This window comes from Cetorhinus maximus, chromosome 7 (assembly GCF_964194155.1).
Source record: "Cetorhinus maximus chromosome 7, sCetMax3.hap1.1, whole genome shotgun sequence".
NCBI classification, from domain to species: domain Eukaryota; kingdom Metazoa; phylum Chordata; class Chondrichthyes; order Lamniformes; family Cetorhinidae; genus Cetorhinus; species Cetorhinus maximus.
This window is the reverse complement of record NC_135885.1, coordinates 28393963-28419634: the sequence shown is the minus strand read 5'-3', so window position 1 is coordinate 28419634 and position 25672 is coordinate 28393963. Positions and strand designations below refer to the sequence as shown.

Below are 25672 nucleotides of genomic sequence, written 5' to 3'. Positions count from 1 at the left end.
TAGCTATCACTAGAATAAATGCCTCACAAACTTTGATGTTTATTGAGTAAAGTAAAACCTGGAGAATATGTAGAAGTTAAACAATGAGCTAGAACCGTCCTATGGCCTAAGCCATTCTTCGGTAATTCTAGTTCAATGCATGATAATAACTGCATTTGAAGTTCTGGTGACAGCATGAATGTAGAATTAACTCTTGTTTTCTGCCATAGGTTATTAGGTAGATAATATTTATTACAATCTATAATCCTGATTCCCTGGGAAACAGCACTTGTTTATAATGTGCGACTGGAGAACAGTACTGCCCACATTGTGATATAAGAGAGTCACATGATAGTAGACTGTGTGTAGACGGAGTCTAAAATAAGTCAGCAGGAAGGTAGCACCTAGATAGGACTATACCTTGGAGGTGTATATATAGTTGTGTGTGAACAACCACACAAGCCTCCAGACTTCTTATTGAGACACCAAACAACCTTACCACATGGTGGTAGCTAATGAACGAACCAGAACCCTAGAGAAGCTGTTGAAGGACCTCGAAATCTGACAAACTAAAGGAACAGCATCCTGACCTGACTGGAGTGCACTGGAACTGAAGACACAGCTGGAGGTCACTTAAAAGAAGTTCTGTTGCAGATGTGGAGGCTGAAAGGGCAGAAGGAAAGTCCACTGTGCAGCTAATGGACTCCACCAGAGCACGTGGAGGTCCATTATGAGTCCCCATCGATTGCAGAGGCAAAGGACCTAGCCAGATGGCAAAGTTGAGCAAAAAAATACAAAATTCAGGAGAAAGGCTGAACTAGCCATTGACAGTATTTAAGGCATTGATCAGACAGAGCAATCCATTTCTTTAATCACTGCTGCCAGCCTGGGTTCAGAGTCAGCGCCACACCACGTGGTGGCCGAGCTCCATTGAAAAGAATCAAAGTTTTAAAACCTTAGCCAGAGCCAGGAATTGCCTTTTAATCAGCATAAAATACTCCAAAAATATTCTAAAGGGCCCAAACATTTGATTTAAAGATTTGCTGCAAAAAAAAATCCATTTGAAATCAGGCCTATGATCACAGCGGGAGCCTACCAAAACCCAATAAGTGCGGGAAGAAGAGAAGAAAGAAAGTTACTGCAGCACCATCTTTAAAACAGACACAACATTTCAAGCTGTATTCCGCTGTGCCGAAAATCAGTCACGGGCAATAAATCAGCCCTACCAGATCAATTTGGGCTGATACAAGGGCCAGACCAGGCACAGAATTGGGGGCTTCGGTGAAAAAGATTTTAAGATATATGATAGCTTCAGGATTACCTAAGAAGACAGAGGTTGAACAAGTGAATACACTACTGTACTCAGTGGGTTCAATAGCTGATGACATCATTGTGAGGCAAGGAATAAATGAATCTTGAGATAAGTTTGAATAGGTTCTGAAATCCTTTGATGCCTATTTTAATTTAAGAAGTATTAAAATTTTAGAGCGAACAAAATTCAACAACTGAGTCCGGCAGCCTTTTTAATCAAAAGATTTATGTTCTGCATTGTCAGGCAACCTCTCCGGCCCAGTAAGGGGAAGGAGTCTCATTCCTACAAGTAGTAAATTATTGTTTTTAATTTCTCTCTTACTTATCATTGTTTTTTCCTCTCTCTCTATTAATCAAATCTTTCTCTTTCTGAATTAAAAACAGAAAATGCTGGAAATACTCAGCAGCTCAAACAGCATCTGTGGAGAGAGAAAGAGAGTTAACAAGCTGAATTTTACAGACACAACTAAAGTCACTCTGCCGTGGTCAAAAGCAGGAGCTGACTCAGCTTAGGCCGGGAGTGGGACCCAGGGAGGCATAGCCTCAGTGATGACCAGTGATTTGACTCTAATTAACTCTATTCCTTTCTCTGTTGTTCCTCCGTTACTTTCTCAGTCTTTAACGTTTATTGGTTAAGGAGATGTTCTGTTGGTCCAGCCGCTCACTAAGATCCCAGGTGCCCCGTTACCCTCACCGCGTTGCTACCAGCTTGCACTTTCAGCAATTCACATCGTTTTTGAGCTGAAGGTTGAGGGAATAAAGTCTAACAAAGAGGCCATGCTGTGCGATGCCTCACTTCAGTGGATTCTGGGCCACCGTAAACTGTTACGATTGTTACTATACCTGACTTTCTCATTTCTTTAGCCACCTCCAAAACTGATGAGGTTATGGTAATGGATGCAAATGGTCCAAGAAACAAAAATCAGTGGGAACAAAAACCACCAGATGCTCTGCTGAATGCACTAATGGCTGCTCAGCTGTCGTCAGTGTGTCTGACCATTTGTGAAGGTAAAATTGCTAAAGAAACATCTTACATTTAGATAGTATGATATGATAAACCAGGATGTGTATTTTTAAAATTATGGTCTACATCATGAACTATCACCCAGTGTAACTAATTGTATTTGAAAATATATAAACTATATTTTTACAATAAATATGATTGTTCATAAGCTGAGTAAAACTGTTTAAACAAAACCATAATTTAGTAAATGCAAAGTATTTTCCTGCAGTTTACACACTGGCCATTGGTGTACAATAATACAAATATATACATCTGATCATTTTTGCAACCACTTATCAGTAATTCAAAACATCATTTAAATACAATGGTTGGAGATCTGACATTAAAATGGCATAACTCATGTAACCTCAGTCCCTGTTCCTTTTTTATATGAGGCAGTATTTCTTGCATTTATATAGCATCTTTCACAACGTCAGGAATCCCCAGAGTTCTTTGCAGGCAATGAAGTACTTTTGAAAGTACCACCACCTGTAAGTTCCCCTTCAAGCCACACACCATTCCAAGTTGGAACTACGTTGCTGTCGCTTCACTGTCACTCGGTCAAAAGCCTCAAACTCCCTCCCTAACAGGACTGTGGGGGCACCTACGTAACATGGACTGCAGCGGTCCAAGAAGGTGGCTCACCATGACCTTCTCAAAGGCAATTAGGGATGGACAATAAATGCTCACCTAGCCAGTGATGCCCACACCTGTGAATGAATAAAAATAAAAGGAAATATATTCACTGTTATATTGTACAAAATACTGGATGTGATGGCAGGTGCAAAAGGCACCAGCCCACTTGTGTGCAGACATAGGCAAATAATATGGTCACATTTTGTGACACTTCAATTGCCCTAAACATTATGTGTGCTTACCTAAAGTAGGTGCACCATCTTGCCAGTATCAACAGTCCAAAACAAAAACAATTGTTAAAGTGACAAAGTGGGTAAAATTTAATTGGCTGCCAAGATTTTGGTCGCAATATTTAAGGGGGCGAGGATGGAATGGCGGAGGCCAAAAATGGCTGAAGAGTCCTGCAAGGCTGGGGACCTGAAGGTCCTGCAGGAGCACATTGTCACTTTCTGTTCCATTTCTTGCCCAGTAACTTGTCAAACTGAGCCTAGCCAGTTACTGAGAGCAAACAATAGCAGCAGGAGCTTGCAGCTGGGGACTTATAGAGTCAAATCCTGGCAATTGAGGTAGGGAGGGAATGATTAACTTGTCAAATGGAACTGATTTTAGAAAATAGGCCAGGGAGGGGAAGGACAGAATCTTAGAATCATAGCTTGGACACAGCACAGAAGGATGCCATTCAGCCCATTATATCTGTGCTGGCTCTCTGCAAGAGCAATTCCTCGACATTCCTCCAAAATAATGAGGAGGCCAAAGGACTTCCCATTTTGCTCCTTTTAAAGCAGGTGAGGCCCAAAATTAAACAGACCCAAAGACAATTCCTAAATGGGATAGATTGAAGCTGTTCAAGAGATCAAAACTTCACCTGACTGAAGATGATTGCAAATGCTCCGGCCTTGTCTTTTACACTGACGTGCTGGTTTCTGCCGTTGTTGAGGATGGGAATCTTTTTGGAGCCTCCTCATCCGGTAGTACTTTAATTGTCCACCACCATTCACCATTGGAGGTGGCAGAACTGTAAAGCTCTGATCTGATCCACTGGTTGTGACATTGCTTGGCTCTGTCAATTGTATTAGTTTATTAGTTCTGTGTTGTATCTGTGAACAGAATGATCAATGGATGGCACAAAATATTGCGCAGTCTATGTGAAGTTTGCTATCTCACATGCCTCAGCAAATTGTTAGTCACCTTGTAGCATTGCACTGTAACTGTGGTGTGGCAGGGTGAGGAGAAGATAGTGGAGATGGGAGGATGTGGGAGAGGTGGCATTTATGGGCACCTCCTTCATGGTTCAAACCACAGACTTTGATGCATTCCCCTACAACAATGTGCCTCAAACAGTCCCTCTTCTGCTGCATCTGCTGAAGGAGAACCTCCAGACTCATATCTGAAAAGTGAGCTGAGCTACACTTGAAGGTGGCCTTGCTGCCATAATTCTTGTGTTGTTACAGTGTTGTTCCCAGAAGTCGTCCAGTTGTTGCCTGGCCCCTTACCTTGAAAGATAAAGCCTCACCTTGCTCCTCCTTCAGGTATTTCCATTGGATTGGTCCATGCTTATGCTTGGCAAAGTACTGCAGTGGTTTACTGTTGCCTTCTGCAGTATGGCTGACCAGAAAATTCTCCTGCTCTTACTACCTGCCACCAGGTGGATTGGAAGGATTTGCAGACATAATCGCCCAGTGGCCACTTTATGAAGGTACCTTCCATGGCCATCAAATCCTGAAGTGGAACTTGAACCCAGAGCTTCTGGCCCAGAGGCAGGAACATCACCATTTCACCACAAGACCTCTTAAAGCCCCATACAACAAGCAAATTAATGGTGGGCCTTATGTTGAGTCTTGAGAGCCCAGCCAACATAATCCTAAAGAGCTGACTTCAGAAGATGGACAAGGATCAATAGCATTTTCAATATTTTGGCAGAAATCCTGTCTTACTGCACTGTTGCAGCCCCTGAGGAAAGTTAGTCCATATTTATGATATGTATATATTTATTTATATTTATAACTTACATATGCAATGTATATTGTTTAAAAATTGCAGCCATCAATTTGGTTTACAATTTAAGCAATTCCATTATACTTTTATTATTTTGACACCAGATCCAGAGAATGATTATGGAGACAATTGTTTGTTTGCTGAGTCAGCCTTCCCTTTTCCCACGGTGCAGGTTACTGATCAATATGTGTTTCTGTTCAACAGATGACACACTGACTCCTTTGAAACCTACAGAAGAGAGCAGTGATCCCAAATCAAATTCTACCTCTGAAATAGAAGTAGATAAGGAACGTCTGGAGCCTAGATCTGATGATGATGACACGTAAGCTAACTGCTCTTTTGTTCCCAGGTTTAACCTCCCAACATTCAAACAAACAAAAACTAATCATATGATGAAATTTATACTGTTTAAGGGAGGTGAAGCTGGGTAGAAGGCCTTAACTGAGGTTTCCCACCCACTGTGGTTGACAGGGCCCTCAACCATGTCTGATCCATCTCCCGCACCTCTGCCCTCACACCTTCCTCTCCCTCCCAGAACCATGATAGGGTCCCCCTTGTCCTCACTTTTCACCCTACCAGCCTCCACATTCAAAGGATCATCCTCTGCCATTTCCGCCAATTCCAGCATGATGCCACCACCAAACACATCTTCCCTTCACCCCCACTGTCGGCATTCCGTAGGGACCGTTCCCTCCAGGACACCCTGGTCCATTCCTCCATCACCCCCAACAACTCATCCCCTTCCCACGGCACCTTCCCATGCAATCGCAGAAGGTGCAACACCTGCCCATTTACCTCTTCCCTCCTCACCATCCAAGGGCCCAAACACTCCTTTCAGGTGAAGCAGAGCTTCACTTGCATCTCCTTCAATTTAGTTTACTGCATTCGCTGCTTCCAATGCGGTTTCCTCTACATTGGAGAGACCAAACGCAGACTGGGTGACCACTTTGCGGAACACCTTCAGTCTGTCCACAAGCATGACCCAGACCTTCCTGTTCCTTGCCATTTCAACACTCCACCCTGCTCTCATGCTCACATGTCTGTCCTTGGCCTGCTGCAATGGTCCAGTGAAGCCCAACGCAAACTGGAGGAGCAGTACCTCATCTTCCGATTAGGCACTTCACGGCCTTCCGGACTTAACATTGAGTTCAACAACTTCAGATCATGAACTCTCTCTTCCATCCTCACCTCTTTTTATTCCCTTTTTTCAATATTCACTTTTATTTTTCAATTTTTACTTTTTATCTACTTATTTTTATTTATTTTCATTTTTATTCATTGTTTTATCCCCACCTTTTATCGTATTTTCGATCTTTTTTCCCACCACCGTCCCCTCCCCCCACCCCATTCCCACAAGGGCCATTTGTCACTTGTTCATGTTGTTCTTTCCAGAGTGCTTTACTTTGTCCTGCTATTATCACATTCTGCTTTCTTACCTTAATACCATCATCAGCACCTCCTTTAGCTGGTACCACTATCATTAACACCACTTTGTCCTTTTGTTCATGACACCTTTGTCAATCTCTCCTTTGTCCCCACCTATCGCTGGCCTTCTATCCAGCTTCACCTGCTCCACCCCCTTTAAACACTATAAATTTCATCACATTTTTACTTCTCTTCAGTTCTGAAGAAGAGTCATATGGACTAGAAATGTTAACTCTGTTTTTCTCTCCACAGATGCTGTCAGACCTGCTGAGTTTTTCCAGCATTTTCTGTTTTTGTTACAGATTTCCAGCATCCACAGTATTTAGCTTTTAAAAACTAATCATATATCATCTAGAATGTAAAGCACAGAAACAGGCAGTTTAGCCCAACTGGTTCATGCTGGTGCTTATGATTCACATGAGTATCTCCTCACCCCTCTCAATCTAATCCTACCAGCATAACCTTCCAGTTCCTTCTCCCTCATGTGTTTTATCTATTTTCTTCCTCATATGTTTAAGTGGCTGCCCCTTAAATGCATCAATGCTGTTCACCCCAACAGCACCTTATGGCAGTGAAAATAGATTAGCCTAAGATTTCAGTAAAGCAGAATGGCAAGAGTTTGAAATTTCCATGCTGCATCCACTTCCATATGTTTTGGATCAGCACAGCAAAGTTCTTCACTGTAGAAGCTCTACCTTCCCTGTAAAGGACTTAGAAAACTTACCAAAATCTTGAAAATCAAGAGGTGAAAGGGAGGAAGGGAAATAGTAGAGGCATTGGTTATAATCTTTCAAAATTCCTTAGACTCTGGAAAGGTCCCAACGGATTGGAAAATAGCAAATGTAACATCTTTATTCAAGGAAAAAGGGAGACAGAAAGCAGGAAACTATAGGCCAGTTAGCCTAGCATCGGTCATAGAGAAATTAGAATCCATTATTAAGGAGGGTATAGCAGGATACTAAAAAATCATAATGGGATCAGGCAAAGTCAATGATTTTGTGAAAAGGTAATTGTGGTCAGTTAATTTATTAGAGTACTTTGAGGAAATAACAAGCAAGGTAGATAGAGGGGAATCTGTAAATGCAGTGTACTTGGATTTCCAAAATGCATTTCCAAAGGATGCCCCATCAAAGGCTACTACAAAATAAGAGCTCATGATTTAGAGGATAATATATTAGCATGGATAAAGGATTGGTTAGCTAACAGGAAGCAGAGAGTAGGGATAAATGGATCTTTTTCAGGTGGCAAGCTATAACTAGTGGAGTGCCACAGGGATCAGTGCTGGGAATTTAATTATTTACAATCTATATCAATAACTTGCATGAAAGGACTGAATGTATGGTAGCTAAATTTGCTGATGACACCAAGATAGGTAGGAAAGTGAGTTGTCAAATGGAGTTAAAATGTCTACAAAGGGATATAGATGTGTTAAGTGAGTGGGCAAAAATTTGACAGATGGAGTATAATGTGGGAAAATGTGAACTTATCCACTTTGACAGGAAGAATAGAAGAGCAGCATATTATTTAAATGAAGAGAGATTGAAGAACTCAGGGTGTACAGAGGAATCTAGATGTCCTGGTACATGAATCACAAAACATTAGTATGCAGATACCACAAGTGATTCAGAAGGCAAATGGAATGTTGGCGTTTATTGCAAGAGGAATGGAATACAAACATAGGGAAGTTTTGCTGCAGCTGTACAGGGCCTTGGTGAGACCACAATTGGAGTACAGTTTTGGTTGCTTTATTTGAAAAAGGATATAATTGCAATAGAAACAGTTCAGAGAAGGCTCACTCGAATCATTCCTGGAATGAAGGATTTATCTTATGAAGAAAGGTTGAACAGGTTGGGCCGATACCCATTGGAGTGAGAACTGATCTTATTGAAATGTGTAAGATCCTGAAGGGACTTGATAGGGTGGATACTGGGAAGATGTTTCCTCTTGTGGGAGAGACTAGAAATAGGGGACTTAGTTTAAAATAAGAGGTCTCCCCTTTAAGATGAAGATGAGGAGACACTTTTTTCTCTCTCAGGGGTTCATTAGTCTGTGGAATTCTCTTTCCAGAAAGCAGTGGAGGCTGGGTCATTGAATTTATTCAAGGCTGAGTTGGGTGGATTTTTGATTGACATGGGAATCAAGGGGATAAACAGGAAAGTGGAGTTGAGGTCACAATCAGATCAGCCATGATCTTATCGAATGGTGGTGCAGGCTTGAAGCACCAAATGGCCTACTCTTGCTCCTAAATCCTATGTAAGTTCTCCAGACCTGCAAAAACATTATTGCATTCTGTACAGGTTTTGACATCAACAGTGATACACCTGTGAAAATTAGCTAATCAAAAATCTAGCGCCTCTAGAGCTAGCTGTACCTCTACCCAAGCTGTTGCCCTACTGCCATCTACTTGACAATGTGGAAAATTGCCCACATATGTCTTGTCCACAAAAAGCAGGACAAATCCAATCTAGCCAATTACCGCCCTATGAATGTACCCTCAATCATGCAGCAAAGTGATGGAAGGTGTCATTGCATCATCCAGCGGCACTTATTCATCAATAACCTGCTCACCGATGCTTAGCTTGGGTTCTATCAGAACCATATGGCTCCAGGCCTAGTTACAACTTTGGTGCAAACATGGACTAAAGAGCCAAATTCCAGAGGTGAGCTGAAAGTGACTGCCCTTAGTTTGGAACTTTCTTCTGCAAACGGTAATTGATGCTAAGTCAGTTGTTAGTTTTCAAACTGAGATTGGTAGATTTTTGTCTGCCAAAGGTATTAAGGGATATGGGGCAAAGGCAGATATATAAAGTCAGAAATAGATTACAGATCAGCCATGATCTCATGGAATGGCAGGACAGGCTCGAGGCTACTCATGGCCCTATTCCCATGTTCCACCTGATATTATCCCTACTGTCCCATAGCATGTATGGACAACATATGTTTCAGGAGTACCTTAGTGAGAAGATCTGTATAAGATGATAACTATATAAGAGCAATAAAATAGCTTTCCCATCTCCTGCATGACATTCTGTGCCAGAGCCATCTGTCCCCACTAACTTTCTTCATGGCCATGAAGATGAGGACTACACTCAAATTTTATGGTACAGATTCATCAAAAGTAGCCAAGAGGATATTTGAAATATCAGACAGGCTGCAGAGCATGCAACCACCAAATGACCAATGAGTACTCTATTCTAATACTCTTCTGGCCAGCCTCCTATCTTTCATCCTCTCTAAACTGCAGTTCCTCCAAAACTTTGTTACCTGTATCCCAACTTGAACCAAATCCCAATCACCCATCACCCGTGTTCGCTGACCTATATTCGGTCTCAATCCATAAGACCATAAGACATAGGAGCAGAAATTAGGCCATTCGACTCATCGAGTCTGCTCCACCATTCAATCATGGCTGATCAGTTGATCCATCAAAGTCTCAAATTTAACATCATCAACCCTGTGTTCAAATCTCTTATCCTTGTGTTTGAACCTCTCCATGGTCTTTCCTTTCCCAGCTTCCTAACCTCCTCCAGCCCTACAATGAGAACTCTACATTCGTCCAATATTTTCCTGTCCAATATTGTGTCATTATTGAGTAGCTCAGTTGATAGTATTCTCAGCTCTGAGTTAGGTGGTTCTGGATTCAAGTCCCATTCAGGAGTTGAACAAAAAGAAATCAAGGCTGATGCTCCTGTGCAGTACTGAAAGAGTGCTGCACTGTCACTGAGTTTCAGATGAGACAGTAAACCGAGGTCCTGTCTGCCTTCTCAAGTGGACTTAAAAGATCCCATGGCACTACTTTGAAGAAGAGCAGGGAAGTTATCTCTTGTGTCCTGGCTAATTATCTGGTTATTATCAGATTGCTATTTGTTGGAGCTTGTATACTAAATGACTGCCAGGTTTCCAACATTACCAGAGTGACCACACTTTAACAGTACTTCATTGGTTGTAAAGTGTTTGATATGTCCAGTGGTCATGAAAGGAGCCATATGAATGCAAGTTTTTTTTCTTGTGCATTCCCAATTCTCTTTTTTTAGCTATGCCTTCAACCCAAGCTCTCGAATTCCCTCCCTAAACCTCTGTATCTCTGTCTTCTCCTTTAAAACACTTCTTAAAACCTACTATTTTGACCAAGCCATCGTCACCTGTCCAAATATTTTTTTATTCTTTCATTGGAGGTAGGCATCATTGGCAAAGCCAGTATTTGTTGCCCATTCATAATTGTCCTTGAGAAGGTGATGGTGAGCAGCCTTCTTGAACTGCTACAGCCCATCTGGTACAGGCGCACCCACAGTGTTGTTAGGAGAGTTCCATGATTTTGATCCAGCGACACGAAAGGAATGGTGACATAGATCCAAGCCAGAATGGTGTGGAGCTTGGAGTGGAACTTGCATGTGGTGGTGTTCCCATGTGTCGCCTGCCCTTGTCCTTCTAGGTGGTAAAGGGCATGGGTTTGTAAGATGCTATCAAAGGAGGCTCGGTGAGTTGCTGCAGTATATCATGTATTTAGAACACACTGCTTCAGGGGTGGAGAGAGTGAATGTTTAAGGTGGTGGATGGGGTGCTGATCAAGCAGGCTGCTTTGCCCTGTATTATTTGTTCATGGAATGTGGGCATCACTGGCTAGGCCAGTATTTATTGCCCATCACATCTCTTTATATGGTGTCTAGCTTCTTAAGTGTTGTTGGAGCCACACTCAGCAGGGCAAGTGGAGATTATTACATCATACTCCTAATCTGTGCCTTGTCGATGGTGGACGACTTTAGGGAGACAGGAGGTGATTTACTTGCCCCCAAATTCCCAGCCTCTGACCTGCTCTTGTAGCCACAGTATTTACATAGCTGGTCCAGCTCAGTTTTTGGTGACACGCTGTGCATGGGTAATATTCTCTGGACAATACCATCTCCCACAGCAGGAATAGAGTGACGTGCCAGGAGCTCCATGGCTGTCTCCTCACTGGCAATGATGTATTTCAGGTTTCAACCCAATCTCTACTACATTGGATTTGCAAATGAGCTAAGCCACGAAATACCCCTCGAGACTACTGAACAGCCTTATTCTGTGCTTTAAACTTTGATGATTCTTTAGATTTTTATTCATAATCAGGATTTCTATTTGTTGTGACCAGGAACGTTTCAGTTCTGTATTGCCAAAATCTTCCCATATTGCCCTATTTAACCACTAAGTTTTATTATTGTGACTGCATAGTTTGGTAGGATTCTTAGTGACACTTGTATGAATTTATTGTTTCCTTAGAAATTTTGAAGAATCAGAAGATGAACTCACAGAGCAGCTGGTGGGGTCTTTGCAAGATCTAATTCATCCAGAGGAGAAAACACAAGGTAGTGATGGGAAAGGAATCAACCAAATGCCCGATGAAGAAAGAGAGCAGGAGAATGAAGGCCACAGGGAAATGCATGCTTCTGGTTCTGAGAGAGAGCCTGAGGAATGCTGTGATGTAAAAGATGTATCTGCACCTGATCCAGACAAGGATTATACAGAACAAAATAGGACAACTACCTGAGAATGATACATACGGTTAACCTGCTGTGCTTATAGCTGATGAAATACCTGGAGTCACTTGAAACACAAGCAGTTGCACATTTCTGTCTGAAACTATACTTGTATTTCAAAGAAAAACATTCTGGGCATTTTCTGATTGACTAACTTGGGCGTTCGAGACAACCAACTGGGAATCTGGTCATTGTGCTTCACCAAGGATACAATACTTTCCCCCACCATGGTTTTAACTTGTACAGTCACTGTAGTCAATAATAAAAGTCAGTAAGGATTAGTCAAGTTTAGTCATTTTTTAGGAATGCCTTTTCAGTCATTTGTAAATGAAATATCTTAAATCTATTTCTATAATTATATGGGGACATCTGTGATAGGACTAGTACCTCTGGGTTATTGCCAGCCACCCACTCTGATTTTGAATATGGGTAAGGGTCATTGGTATCTGTGTCCTCAGCTTTCAGTTATTCCTCTAAGCAGCTGATAAAGCACACTAGTGGACATACCCTGGTACCTCACCTGACCCAACGGGCTAAACAGGCGAGGGCATCATCAGCTTCATCTGTTGGTGCCCCCTATCTACAAGTGCATGAAGTCTGGAATGAAGGATGAGACAGATGATTACGGGAAGAGGACATGGTTCTGAAGGTGGACACCAGCAAGAGGTGTGACACATTCAGGGCACTCTCCTGATGAAGTAGACTTGTGGCCAGTCACCTCGGAAAAGATTGGGACCTTACCGCGTACCATCCTATAGTTAGCAATGAAACCTCGTTGCAAAAATGCTATTGCTTACAGTAATAGTAACTGACCCCTCCAACCCTTGACAAGAGGAAGGAACCTGAAGAAAAGATTATACCATGTTTAAAAACACCTGTTTTAAATAAACTGAATGTCTTGAACTGTTTATGAAGGATTTAAAAACAATGTGGGCTGGATCAGCAGGTCTTACGGATTAATAAATTTAATTTACCTTACAAATTACAGGAAAACAGCTAATCATAATCTTTTGATATATATTAGATTATGAAGATATGTATCTTCAGAATTCAGACTTGTCCTATTGCTGCTTCTGCAACTATTGTGCCTGCACCCATTGCCATGAGCAGTTCTAATTTATGTTTTCCTTAAAATATTGTTAAAAGACAGTTTTGAACATTTTTATACCTTTGGTATTTACTGTTGTTAGTCCCTAGTGACCCATACTGGAATACACATATGCAGACATGATGAGGCCTGAATCAGATCTAGCTACTTTATAGCTAAACATATTATTATTATTTTTGGAAACATCCAGAATATTGTGTGTATTACTGGCTGTGTTTTCCTTCATTATACTCCACGATTGACTTAGTAGCAGCAAATGAAGGTAAATGGGTTGGAAAGGCCTACTGCTACATCATTATTCCTGCCTTCTCTCTCCCCAATCAGTGTAATGATACATTACAGCAGTCCGCAGGAGAATGACTCAGCAACTACTATTCATCTTCATCTGACAAACAATAACACTGCCTGGAGGATTAGTGTACTATATAACTATTATACTTCAATATTCTAGAAGCGATTAATGTCTTTTTCATTTACACATCCTGACACATAGATGTGTTGTTAATGTTGCTAATATTTTAAGTGTTTGGAGTTCTGCAAGTAAACATAAACATAGGATTTTCATATCTCCTTTTCCCTATATACAAAATAGGAGGGAAGTATAGGTTTGCTTTAGAAGTCTTTATAAGAGAGTTTCAATACAGCCATTGTAAGCCTTTTCAAATATATACAAACCATGGCATTACAGTGCATTGTATCTCTCTCCTCCCTCCCCCTAAGGGGAGGGGAATCTGTTTCCATTTATTTACATTGTTCAATAATTAGAACATCATCTTGTGTTAAAAAATAGTTCCACAGCAGATATAAAAGATGTTTCAAACTCCTGGTCGGAGAATCTGCTCACAGACTGACGAGCATTCTTCCTAATCTCCAGTCTCTTTTCAGGTGACAGTGACAGAATGGTATTCACTGCATCAGCATAACTTTCTTCGCTGTCTGCCAGGAAACCCGTCTCAACTCCATCATGTGGTACTACTATATCTAGCTTAGGCCCTCCTGAATTATGGGCCAAAATGACAGTTCCTGCTGCCATGCATTCAACCACCCCTACAAAAAAAAAGTGCAGAATGATTAAATAGTCATGTTCAATAATACAGACCATGCACAGGTCCTGAATTATAAATCACAATAGTTACCATGGCAGAAAATATTCTAGAGGTTGAACTAAATATCAGTTTGAAGTGCAATAAAATTATTTCACCAATAAAAAAACCCTTTTTTTTAAGCTTATTGGGAGTCCTATTTAAATTGAACACTTTAGTTCTAACAACCATTCTGTGGTACCAGCACCAGTAAACAGCTCATTGTGAAATGACAATCTGAAAATTTCAAAATAATTGTGTACTGGGCCAGTAGAGCTGTAAGTTCTCTCTTGGCTGCCCTATCTTGTCAGTGAAGGTTCCAGGTTCCCTCTGCACACAAGCCGAATGGTGTGCCACTAAATTCTGCTTGGGTACAGGTTTATAACAGTGAGTTCCCAACCATAGTCAGGCAGTTTGTGAATAAAAAGGCACCAAAACAGGATTCACGTCGCAAGTCTCTGAAGCTGAGACACTGGTTGAGGTCCAATTCTGGATTCATTCATTATTTTCTACTCGCCTCAATTTTCCTTCACTCAACTGAAATTTCAACCTCATTTCTGACCACATCTCATCTTTCCTCTCAGTTATTGAATGGATCACTCAGGCTTTGCTGGGTTATAGCAATAAATCCTTAAAAAAATTGAAAGCCCTGTTGCCACACCTCAAAGCACCTCTTCATAAAAAGATTCCAATGGCAGCAAAAACAGTCTTTGTTTCTTGTTCCTACTGAGTGAAAAATGCATAAGGAGTGAACTAACACCCGACTCTTAGCAGAAGCCTCCTTAATTAGCAGAAACTCAACCTGTTAACAGAAACCAGATACTGAATTTGTTTTAGGAATTCATCGCTTGCTAACCTTCCAAATTGAGCCCAAACAATTTGAGCAGAGAGCAGGAGGGCCAATTGCCATGAAACATGGAAGGGAAAGCTGATGATTGTTTGCTATTATGGCAGATGACACCATAACATCCAGCAAGGGACCATGCTAATTTGCTCCAACTAGGAACATTTTCTAAACGTAATGCAACCCAAGAATCATAGCTATAGTTAGAAGTTCTCTCTTAAGAAGACTGTGTCTGTTTAGAGCTATCGAGTTGTATTATACTATTTTTTTCTCTCACAACTTGTATGTAAGGTTCTTAAAAATGGCCTATAAGCCAAAATAATCCAGCTACAATCACTTTTGAAATATAGTCAATATTAAAATAAAATATACACGATTTTATAGCATTCTCACCTATACCAAAATGTTCATTCCACATGGTGTGCAGTCCAATAGTGGCTTCAGCTAGATGTTTTTTAAGTTCTTCAAATGAAATGTTAATCTTAAACTCAACGTTTTCTGCAACTCCCAGAATCTTGCACAGTTCTTTTAGGCGAGATACTCGCTCTTCATCATCTGCGTTACGGCAACCTCCAATCAATATTAGCTTCACAGCTGACTGCTGAGCACTCTTCATCTGAAGGAACTGATAGAAAGCTTTGATTTGTAGAGAATGGTCCTTCTCTGGCCGAAACTGGCCAATTGAAACAATGGAATGTTCTGTCTTTTTGCTATCATCTTCTAATGGAATATCCAAGAATGTCTGTACGTCACAGGGTGGGCAGACAACGTGGGTTCTGTCACCAGCTTTCCAAAGAGCAAGGATATGATTCAGAGTCCATGTGGAATTTACCATTATAACATCACTGCAAGAACCAACCAATCCATACATCCAAGCAAAGATGTAATAGTATACAAGTTTGAGATTGCTCAGTGTAGGATTTGTTGATATAAAAGCTGCATTGTTAAACCTTGGATTCCTGTCCCTCACCACAGAGAGCATGTCTGTACTAATAGTAGGATAATGAACATAGCACCCCACTTGGCAGCCTCCCAAGTACTTGAAGAGAGGAAGTGTGTATGCATAGCCCATGGAATCTATAAAGATATCAGGAACACACTTCATCAGGGCCTCCCATCCAAGCAAAACAGACCCCAGGCTTTGACCTAGCAGAGTGAAATATGGATAGAGCTTAGCTTCAACAAGATATCGTTTTTCAAGGAAAATGAACTGAACAGGTTGAAGAAGTTTGATATTAAACCGCCTGTAAGCCCCATCGAGAATTTCTTGATCCGTGGCATCTTGATCTCCAGTATAAATGATAATTATAATATCTTCATACCTGTGAATTTCACAAATACATAACTTTTAGAACAGGTCAATCATTGATTTTGATATTATAAGTGCTGCGGGAAATGTTTTACAGGATACTTAACAGTTCTGATATACAGAAGGAAGCAATAACAGTACTGATGTGATGCAATAGGAATTTTATCAGGCATTTTAAATTTGTCTGAATATTAATTTTAAAAATGGCAAAACTTGATTGTAAGCTTTATACTTATGCAAATATTTGATATAATATAAACCTCCAGCACGGGCTACATTGTGGAAATGTTTACACAATAACTCGCATTTATACAGCACTTTAACATAAGAAAATGTCCCAAGGCATTACATGGGAGTATAATCAGAAATAAATGAACAAGAAGACATTAGAAGAGCTTTGGTCAAAGAGGAGAGTTTTAAAGACTTTCTTAAAGGAGAGGTAGAGTGGTTGATGGGAGGAATTGCATAGCTTAGGGTCTAGGCACCTGGAGGAAGTGGGGGGCTCAGAGGAGGCAAGGGTTTCAGGAATGCGGAACCCTCCCAGGGTTGTAGTGCTGGAAGATGAGAAGGAGGGGGGCGGCCGTAGAGATATCTGAATACAAGGACAAGAATTTGGAATTTGCGGAATTGCTGGGTCGTGAACATTTTGTTTTCTTTCATTCTTCCATGGGATGTGGTTGTCGCTGGCTAGTCCAGCATTATTGGCCATCCCTAGTTGTCTTTCATGTGGTGGAGGTGAGCTGCCTTTGTGAACCATTGCAGTCCACGTAGCATGAGTATACCCACAGTGCTGCTGGGAAGGGAGTTCCAGGATTTTGATCCAGTGACAGTTGAGGAATGGTGATATAGTTTCAAGTCAGGATGGTGTGTGGCTTGGAGGGGATCTTCCAGGTGATGGTGTTCCATGTGTCTGCTACCCTTGTCCTTTTAGGTGGTAGAGGTTGCAGTTTGGAAGGTGCAGTCTTGGTGAGTTGCTGCAGTGCAACTTGTATGTGGCACACACTGCTGCCACTGTGTATCAGTGGTGGAGGAAGTGAATGTTTAAGTTGGTGGGTGGGATGCCGATCAAGCAGGCTGCTTTGCTTTGAATGGCGTCGAGCTGCTGCTCCAACAAAACTGCAGAATTTATCAGGCAATTGGAGAGCATTCTAAGACATTCCTGACTTGTGTCTTGTAGATGGTGGACAGGCTTTGGGGAGTCAGGAGGTGAGTTACTCTCCACAGAATTTCTAGCCTCTGAACTGATCTTGCAGGCACAATGTTTATATAGCTGGTCAAGTTCAATTTCTGGTCAATGGTAACCCCCAGGATGTCCATAGTGGGGGTTCCTTTCTTCATGGGATGTGGGTGTCATTGGCTAGGTCAGCATTTATTACCCATCCCTAATTGCCCAAGAGAAAGTGGTGGTGAGCTGCCTTCTTGAAGCACGGCAAGTCCATGGAAATGGCATTGAATGTTAAGAGAAGATAGTTAGATTCTCTCTTGTTGGAGACGGTCAGCACCTGGCACTTGCGCAATGTTCAGTATCATTTACAACTCCTTAGATACTGAAGCAGTCCACTTTGTATTCTATATATTTAAAATTATACCACAGCCATATTGTCCTTTGGATACAAATAACTAAAAATGTCAGCTAGACTCCAAATGAAGAATTTGCGACTTACCTCTTCTGCATAGCTCTTATTGCACACCATAAAACCCTTTCTCCTCCACCCCCAGCATTACAGTATGGGTGAAAGAATGCCACCACTGGTGGCATCTTGCCATCTTTTCTTGGGCTTTGTGTTATTTTTTTCTTTGGACAGATCCAGAATCGAATATACAGTAAAACAACCACGAGGATAAACGATAAGCCAGCGGTTACAAAAAGCATAGGAATGATCAACGAAAACATAAACCTAGCAGAAAGAACAACAGGTTATGAACAGCTAATCGTTATATGAATGAATTTCATATATGCAAATACATATCAATTCATATATTACAAATTGATTTTTCAGCCACAACTTCTTGGAAGCTTTTCTTTTGATCACAATCCTAAATTGCATATGTGTTCAGATAAATGCTGCTCTGCAGCCTGCCAAATCAAAGCGCCCAGAAATACGCTGGGTTGACTGGACCTCTTTTTTTCCATACTCTCACCCGTAAGAATTGGCTCTCAAGCCCCACAATGCAATGGAAACAAAATGGACCACTGTGCTATGTCCTGCAATCTGTCCAAAGCATATACAAACCTGGGACAATTAATCTTTTCACACACATTACATACGTAATACATTTATACAAGCAGACTTACATATAATACTGAGCTAATTCAGAATAAAGTAGCATGCTGATTCATTTTAACTGAAAGCAAGCAGATAGCTAGTATGCAGAAAGGCTACCACCCTATGTTGATTATTGATAAAATAGAGCAAGGCAAAAAATGTTGCACAACATCGAAAGTGTGGGAGGGTAATTTAACTTTTGCTGATGACATGAAATGAGGTGGTATCAAACCAGCCATTCTTTTTTTCCTTTCATCAAGGTCGATGAATGGGATACATAATAGATGGCTGATATTGTCCAATTATCACCTTTCTGAAAAGCGGCCTTTAGCCATTTAGGCCATAAGAAACAGGGATTCTTATTTCCAGGATAGATTGCACAATCTGAAACTTTGCAATGTGATTACATGGAATGCTTCTCTCAAGACTGTCAAAATTGGGGGTAATGTTAGAAGCAATGTCTTTGTGCTGATAAAAGTGACATGGATTAGTGACAGCAGATAGAACAATGCGAGCAAAATTTAAAATTTATATTCTAAACATCAAACCAGTACAAAATTAAATCAAAATTCATGAGATGTGGCAGATGTACTCTTTTTGATTATGAAGTTCACGCCTAACATTTAGAACTGTCAACATCAGAGGCATGTTAATGACACAAAGATAAAAGAGTGGAAATCCATTTCAATAAACAGAGAGCTCTGCGAGCAGAAGAATGATCAGTAAATCTAGTAAGAAATTGCTCAATAACCTTGTGTAATCTTAAGAAATTTATTTAATGTTATAGAAATCTTTTGAAGAAAGCTCCCATAGTAGCTTGCTTGTCTAAAAAATAAGGTTGGGTCTCATGACCCACGTGCAAACTAACGGTCTGAGAAAAGATTAAAATCAGGCTTTTGAGAGGGAATATAAACACTTCTGACAGGAGACAGACAGGAGTGATCCATGCTGGGTTCGACCTTCTTCAGACAGAGGAAGAGCAGAGAAGAGCTTCTTAACACTTTGCCTAGAGAGCAGAAGGCTGCTGCCACCAGCTACAGAAACCAACACTCACTCCGCAACATCTGTCCGGTGGTCCTCCGGGACCGGTAAACCATTCTCACCCGTCACGGGGTGGTATGATTTTCCTATCTATTTAGCTTATGCATCATTTTCAAACTGTCGCTTCTTAATAAACTACTTCGAAATTACTTTGAGCTCGACCTCCTTTCTGAGTAATCTGTGACTCCCGGATCAGAATCTTGCAGTCTACATCAAGAAAAGAGTGGAAAGACCCATTCCCTAAAATACCGCAACTTGCCCACTTTATAGTGTCAACGTGCTTTTTCAGCGCTTTTAATGGTCTCTAATATCCTAATCTAATGTTATTTACTCCGATTCATCATTATCCCCCAATGAAAATAAGCAGCACTTTACTCACCTCAGAAACTCGCAAATACACCAGCCACTGGCGGCCATCTTGGTAGCGCTGACCTTCATCCCGGAAGCGATTGCTCTCGCACTTACCAGTCACTAAATATAGAATTTCTTTTTAAATGAGCCCTCCCTGGAATATATGCACCTTCGTATGAATTCTATTACAATTAAAAAAAAATATATAAAAATCAGTTTCTAAAACGGAAGTAAAAGAAGTTAAGCGGTCGCCAAGCAACCGATGTTTGAAACGTTCATCGCCGGCTGCGGACCGGATGACGTCATGCGCAGGACAGCGTGCTGGGCGCGATGACGCCACAGGCTGGCTGGGTTCTGGCGCGAGTTGGGCTGCCCGGGGCTGATGTGGGTGAGTGACAGGCGACTGGAACTATGCGCTGCCCCGGTGCAGTCCTGGCACCTGCTCCATTTCAGCTGCCTTATTATAAATAAATATGTAAACCTGGTTTACCGTCTTATTTTGCAAAGTTTTTTTAAAACTAAAAAGTCCAGGGCAGTCGGGTTGTTGTATTGCTTTGTTTACAAAGTTAAATCCCTTACCTCTGGGCAACTAAGTCTAAAATTATTGGGTGCAGCCTTTGTATGTGACTAGGTATTCTTTTGTTGTTTATGTATTGTGGGAATGTTTTCTCTTAGGTAGGCATTTCGTCTGGAGGAACAGTGCTTTCTATTAAAATATGCACACGTAGTGAGTGGAAAAATGTCTTTTTTTTACTTAAAGGGGCACATGTATCCGTGGAAAAAGTGTTTGGCAAATTAATTCCGTGATGGAGAGAAGTTGGGTGCTATTTTTACACAGGCAGAATTTGATATGCATATTAACCTATTTTAGACCATGTTACCTTGCCTTTGGGAATTCTTTGTTCACAGTTTCATGAAGTTCATGCCTCATAAAAACTCTCGTAATGGTCTTGGAGTGAAGTTAGTATGTTATAAACAATAACAGCTTGTATTTATATAACAGGAGGGAGTGGGGGGAATGTCCGGCCATTGCTCAATTTCATCCGGCCCTCAGCAAGATTCCTGAAAATATAGACCTATGACAGTAGAGCCTTCAAAATAGCATTCATCATCATCTTTACAAATTTGCTTTGGATAAAAGTGTCAACTAAATTACTATAATAATATTTGACAATATAATATTCAAATTCAGCCATCGCATTAAAACAGCGGGTGAGTTGAACTTTTCTGTATTCTCTCATTAGAAAACTAAATTAAGTTGATTTTTATGTGTGGCCCGCGACTTATTTTGTCTGTGTAAATGGCCCGTGATAATGAAAAAGTTCCCCACCCCTGCAGCAAAACATCCCAGTGTTTCACAAGAATGTTATCAAACAATTCAACTCTTAGCCACATAAGGAAGTATGTGGTGATTTTAAAAGTGTCATAAAGGAGAGAGAGATTTAGAGAAATGGCCAATTCTGATAACTGAGTTATGAAAGTACTAATCAAACTAATTACATCAGCTGAGACACTGTTAAAATTATGCATTTAATTTTATGAAAGGCTCTCAAAAACACAGTAAGTTTTTGGGGAGATAATAGTGAAAACAATTGTTTGCAGGAAATTCACGGTATTTATGACATAGCAGTTCTCCCTTCAATAATCTTAAAATCCATTGTAAGGATTTTCCTGTGACTTTCAAACGACGTTTTAAATAGTTGATTTTTTGCTTTGTTATTTTACATTTAATAACATATTGCCTTTGTGCCAGATCTGCAGTTGCTATGATACTATCTGTAATTTGAATTGGAGCGGAGGATGGTCTAAGTAATTGGTCGCTTTGCCTGTGATATCAGGGAAGAAAATTATATAATTGCTGCATTTCAACATTCAGAAACCTTTTGGCAATTAACTATATCTTTCAAACCAATAGGGAGCAATGAATGTCCAGCATTGTTTTTATATTTTGAAGCATGCTTGAAATTTCAAATAAACAGTTTTTGGTTTCAAAGCTACATTGTATCATAATAGCATTGTTGCAAAAGTGAATTTGTGTCATATTTCGCAATGTAAATGGATTTACTCTGGCTTGTATAATTGTACCCATTCAACCCATTCATTTATCTGTAATTCCTTTGTTGTATGAAGAAATGAGTGTTCTTCTATAGCACATAAGTTATCTCTCAGAAAAATCCCAAAATGCATAAAATACAATAGATTAATTTGAAGTAACCTATGTAAATTATCTGCTTTTGTTTGAAGCAAACCTGGATTTACAGCAGTTGCATCGATGACTAGCTCATTTGTTTTGTGTTGTTAGTTAAGGTCAGAATAGTGACCAGAACACCCTGCTCTTCAAATATTGCTGTAGGATCTTAAACTTTTACCCAAATAACAGGACTAGGCAGATAGGGTTTTTGTTTAAGATCCCATTCAAAGGATAGCACTCCAATAGTGAGTTGAATGGCACAGGAGGAAACCTTTCATCCCTTTGTGTCCATGCCAGCTATTTGCACAAGCAATTCAGCTTAGACCCTTTCCTTCTTAGCCCTGCATTTTTTCCCCTTTAGACAATTATCCAATTCCCCTTTGAAAGCCATGATTGAATCTGCCTTCACCAAACTCTCAGATTCTCATCCTGATATTAACCACTTGCTTCATTTTTTAAAAAAATTGCTCATGTTGACTTTAGTTCTTTTGCCATTTGCCTCAAATCGGTGTCCTGAACCTTCCTTCCAATAGGAACAATTTCCTTCTGTCTACTTTGCCCTTTCATGATTTTGAAATCTATCAAATCTCCTCTCAACTTTCTTTTCTCCAAGGAGATCAGCCCAGTTACTCTATCCGCAAAACTGAAATACCTCATCCTTGGAACCATTCTTGTGAATCTTTTTTGCATCCTCTAATACCTTCCTAAAGTGTGGTGCCCAGAATTGGTCACAATACTCTAGTTGAGGCCAAACCAGTGTTTTATAAAGATCCACATTAACCTCCTTGCTTTTGTACTTTATGCATCTACCTATAAAGCCCAAGAACCCTTACACCTTATTAACCACTTTCTCAACTTGTCCTGCCACCTTTAATGAGTTGTGTATATATGTGCCCCCTCAGTTCCCCCTGCCCCTGTACCACATTTAGAATTTTAGCTTTTATATTGCTTCTCCTCGTTCTTCCTGCCAAAATGTTTCACTTCACGCTTCTCTGCATTCGGCTTCATGTGCCGTGTGCCTGCCCATAGCACCAGATGTCTATGTCCTCTTTAAGTCTATCACTATCCTCCTCAGTTCACAATACTTCCAAATTTTGTGTCATTAGCAAATTTTGAAATTGCGCCCTGTACATCCATTAATACAGATCAAGAGTCAGTGGTCCAAGTACCAAATCCTGGGCATCCCCATGTACACCTTCTTCCACTCTGAAAAACTACTGTAACGCTTTCGATAAAGTGCCATATAAGAGGTTAGTGTGCAAAATTAAAGCACATGGGATTGGGGTATAATATTGGCATGGATTGAGAATTGGTTAGCAGACAGGAAACAGAGTAGAAATAAATGGGTCTTTTTCAGAATGCAGGTGGTGACTAGTGGTGTACCGCAGGGATCAGTACTTAGGTCCCAGCTATTCATGATATATATCAATGATTTGGACGAGGGAACCAAATGTAATGTTTCCAAATTTGCTGATGACACAAAACTAGGTGGGAATGTGAGTGGTAAGGAGGGTATTAAGAGGCTTCAAGGTGATTTAGACAGGTTGAGTGAGTGGGCAAATACATGGCAGATGCAGTATAACGTGGATAAGTGTGAAGTTTAGGAACAACAGAATTGCAGAGTATTATTTAAATGGTGATAGACTGAGGAATGTTGATGTACAAAGTGACCTGGGTGTCCTTGTACACCAATCTCTGAAAGCAAGCATGCAGGTGCGGCAAGCAGTTAAGAAAGCAAATGGCATGTTGGCCTTCATTGCGAGGACTTAACTACAGGAGCAAGGATGTCTTACTGCAGCTGTACAGGGCCTTGGTGAGACCTCACCTGGAGTATTGTGTGTAGTTTTGGTCTCCTTACCTAAGAAAGGATATACCTGCCATTGAGAGAGTTCACCGGATTCATTCCTGGGTTGGCAGGATTGTCGTATGAGGAGAGATTGGGCCAACTAGGCCTGTGTTCTCTGGAGTTTAGAAGAATGAGAGGGAATCTCATTGAAACGTATAAAATTCTAACAGGGCTGGACATACTGGATGCAGGGATGATGTTTTCTCTGGGCTGGGGATCTAGAACAAGGGGTCACAATCTTGGGATATGGGTTAGGCAATTTAGGACTGAGATGAGGAGAAACTTCTTCACTCAGAGGGTGGTGAACCTGTGGAATTCTTTACCCAGGGGGCTGTGGAGGCCAAGTCACTGAATATATTTAAGAAATGTGTCAGGGGGTATGGGGGGAGAATGGGAGTATGGCATTGAGATAGAGGATCAGCCATGATCATATTGAATGGCAAAGCAGGCTCGAAGGGCCAAATGACCTACTCCTTCTATGTTTCTACTGTGCATTACTGTTTTCTGTCACTCGGCCAACTTTGTATACATGCCGCCACAGTTCCTGTTATTCCATGGCCTTTGAATTTGCTGATCAATCTGTTATGTGGCATTTCATCAAATTGGAAGTCCATGTATATCACATCATCATGTAACCCTCTCTGTTATTATACCAAAAATCTCAAGCAATTTAGCCAAACACCATTTGCCTTTAACAAATCAGTGCCGGATTTCCTTAATTAATTCACATTTGTCCAAGTGACTGTTACTATTGGCCCAGATTATCATTTCTGAAACTTTCCCACCACTTGGATTAAACTGGCTTGTGGTTGCTTGTCTTATTCTTATGCTCTTACATCACCTAACGTGGATTGAAAAGAAGATATAGCAAAGCCTTTCATGGCAAATGATCATTAGAAGGATGCAAAGTGGGGATCAATGCTGAGGGTAGTTGTTCACAAAGGTATTGTTAGATGAAAACAAACCAAGATTTTTCTAGTTTGTATTCTACTCTCCTGGTCGTCACTTGATGAAACAATAATGGAGTTTTTGACTAATGGTACCTTTGTTCTTTATCACATCCCAAACTGTATCCCAAAATATTATTTGATGAAAGAAACCTACTTAATTTGTATTTGAACGAATCAATACTATTGGCTTTCATTGTCTCCCTAGGCACCTGTTACACTGACCACTGAGCCAGTGTTTTTACTGGTGTTTCAATGATTTGAAGCTAGGAATTGAACCATTACTAAGTTTTCAGACAACACCGGATTGGAAGTATAAACATTAGGAAAAGGCAAGCCAGATACAAAGGAATCAGGAAACTTTGGCAAGGTCGGCTCATGATAAACAACTCCCATTTAAATTGAACAAATGCAGAGCAATGAGATGCAAATAGAGATGCAAACTAGTTGTTGGTCAAAGCGTACACGGAATAAGATGGATCCAAGAATATTGGTGAGTTGTTTGCTGAAATCAACTGCAGTGTGTGGGGACAGTATGGAAAGCTAACTAAGTCTTATATATAAAATCAGACATAGAGAATGAGTTTAATAGGTGTTAATGAACTCCGGTCTCTTGTGAATTCACCATCCCTTTAACATCACCATTGGTTCTTTGCTTTTGGCCGTGTAAGCCCCATACTTTGAAATTCCCTCCATAAATTCCTTGGCCACGTCCTCCTTTAAAGCCCTCCTTAAAAGCCACCTCTTTTTTGATCAAGATTTTGACAACCTCCTAATATTTCCTCCTTTCCATCAGTGTCCATTTTTGCGTCATACACTTTTGTGAA

At 40.7% G+C, this 25672-nt stretch overlaps 2 protein-coding genes across 2 annotated transcripts in view; one reads left to right on the top strand and one right to left on the bottom strand.

The window, feature by feature from the left end:
* The window catches only part of nek5 (NIMA related kinase 5), a 63080-nt gene extending 50824 nt beyond the window's left edge, over window positions 1–12256 (top strand). The window contains exons 20-22 of the mRNA XM_078545240.1: window positions 2155–2298; window positions 5129–5246; window positions 11603–12256. Of these exons, the coding sequence (XP_078401366.1) occupies window positions 2155–2298; window positions 5129–5246; window positions 11603–11870 (530 nt within the window). The 3' untranslated portion in view covers window positions 11871–12256. The remainder of the gene's footprint in view (window positions 1–2154; window positions 2299–5128; window positions 5247–11602) is intronic.
* A 1317-nt stretch (window positions 12257–13573) lies between these two features.
* alg11 (ALG11 alpha-1,2-mannosyltransferase) lies at window positions 13574–20114 on the bottom strand. The gene is made up of 4 exons (XM_078545246.1): window positions 19890–20114; window positions 17867–18100; window positions 15287–16215; window positions 13574–14014 (listed from the first exon to the last, which is right to left on the bottom strand). The coding sequence occupies exons 1-4, from the start codon at window positions 19946–19948 to the stop codon at window positions 13737–13739; spliced, it is 1500 nt and encodes a 499-aa protein (XP_078401372.1). The 5' UTR covers window positions 19949–20114; the 3' UTR covers window positions 13574–13736.
* Window positions 20115–25672: the final 5558 nt, after the last annotated feature.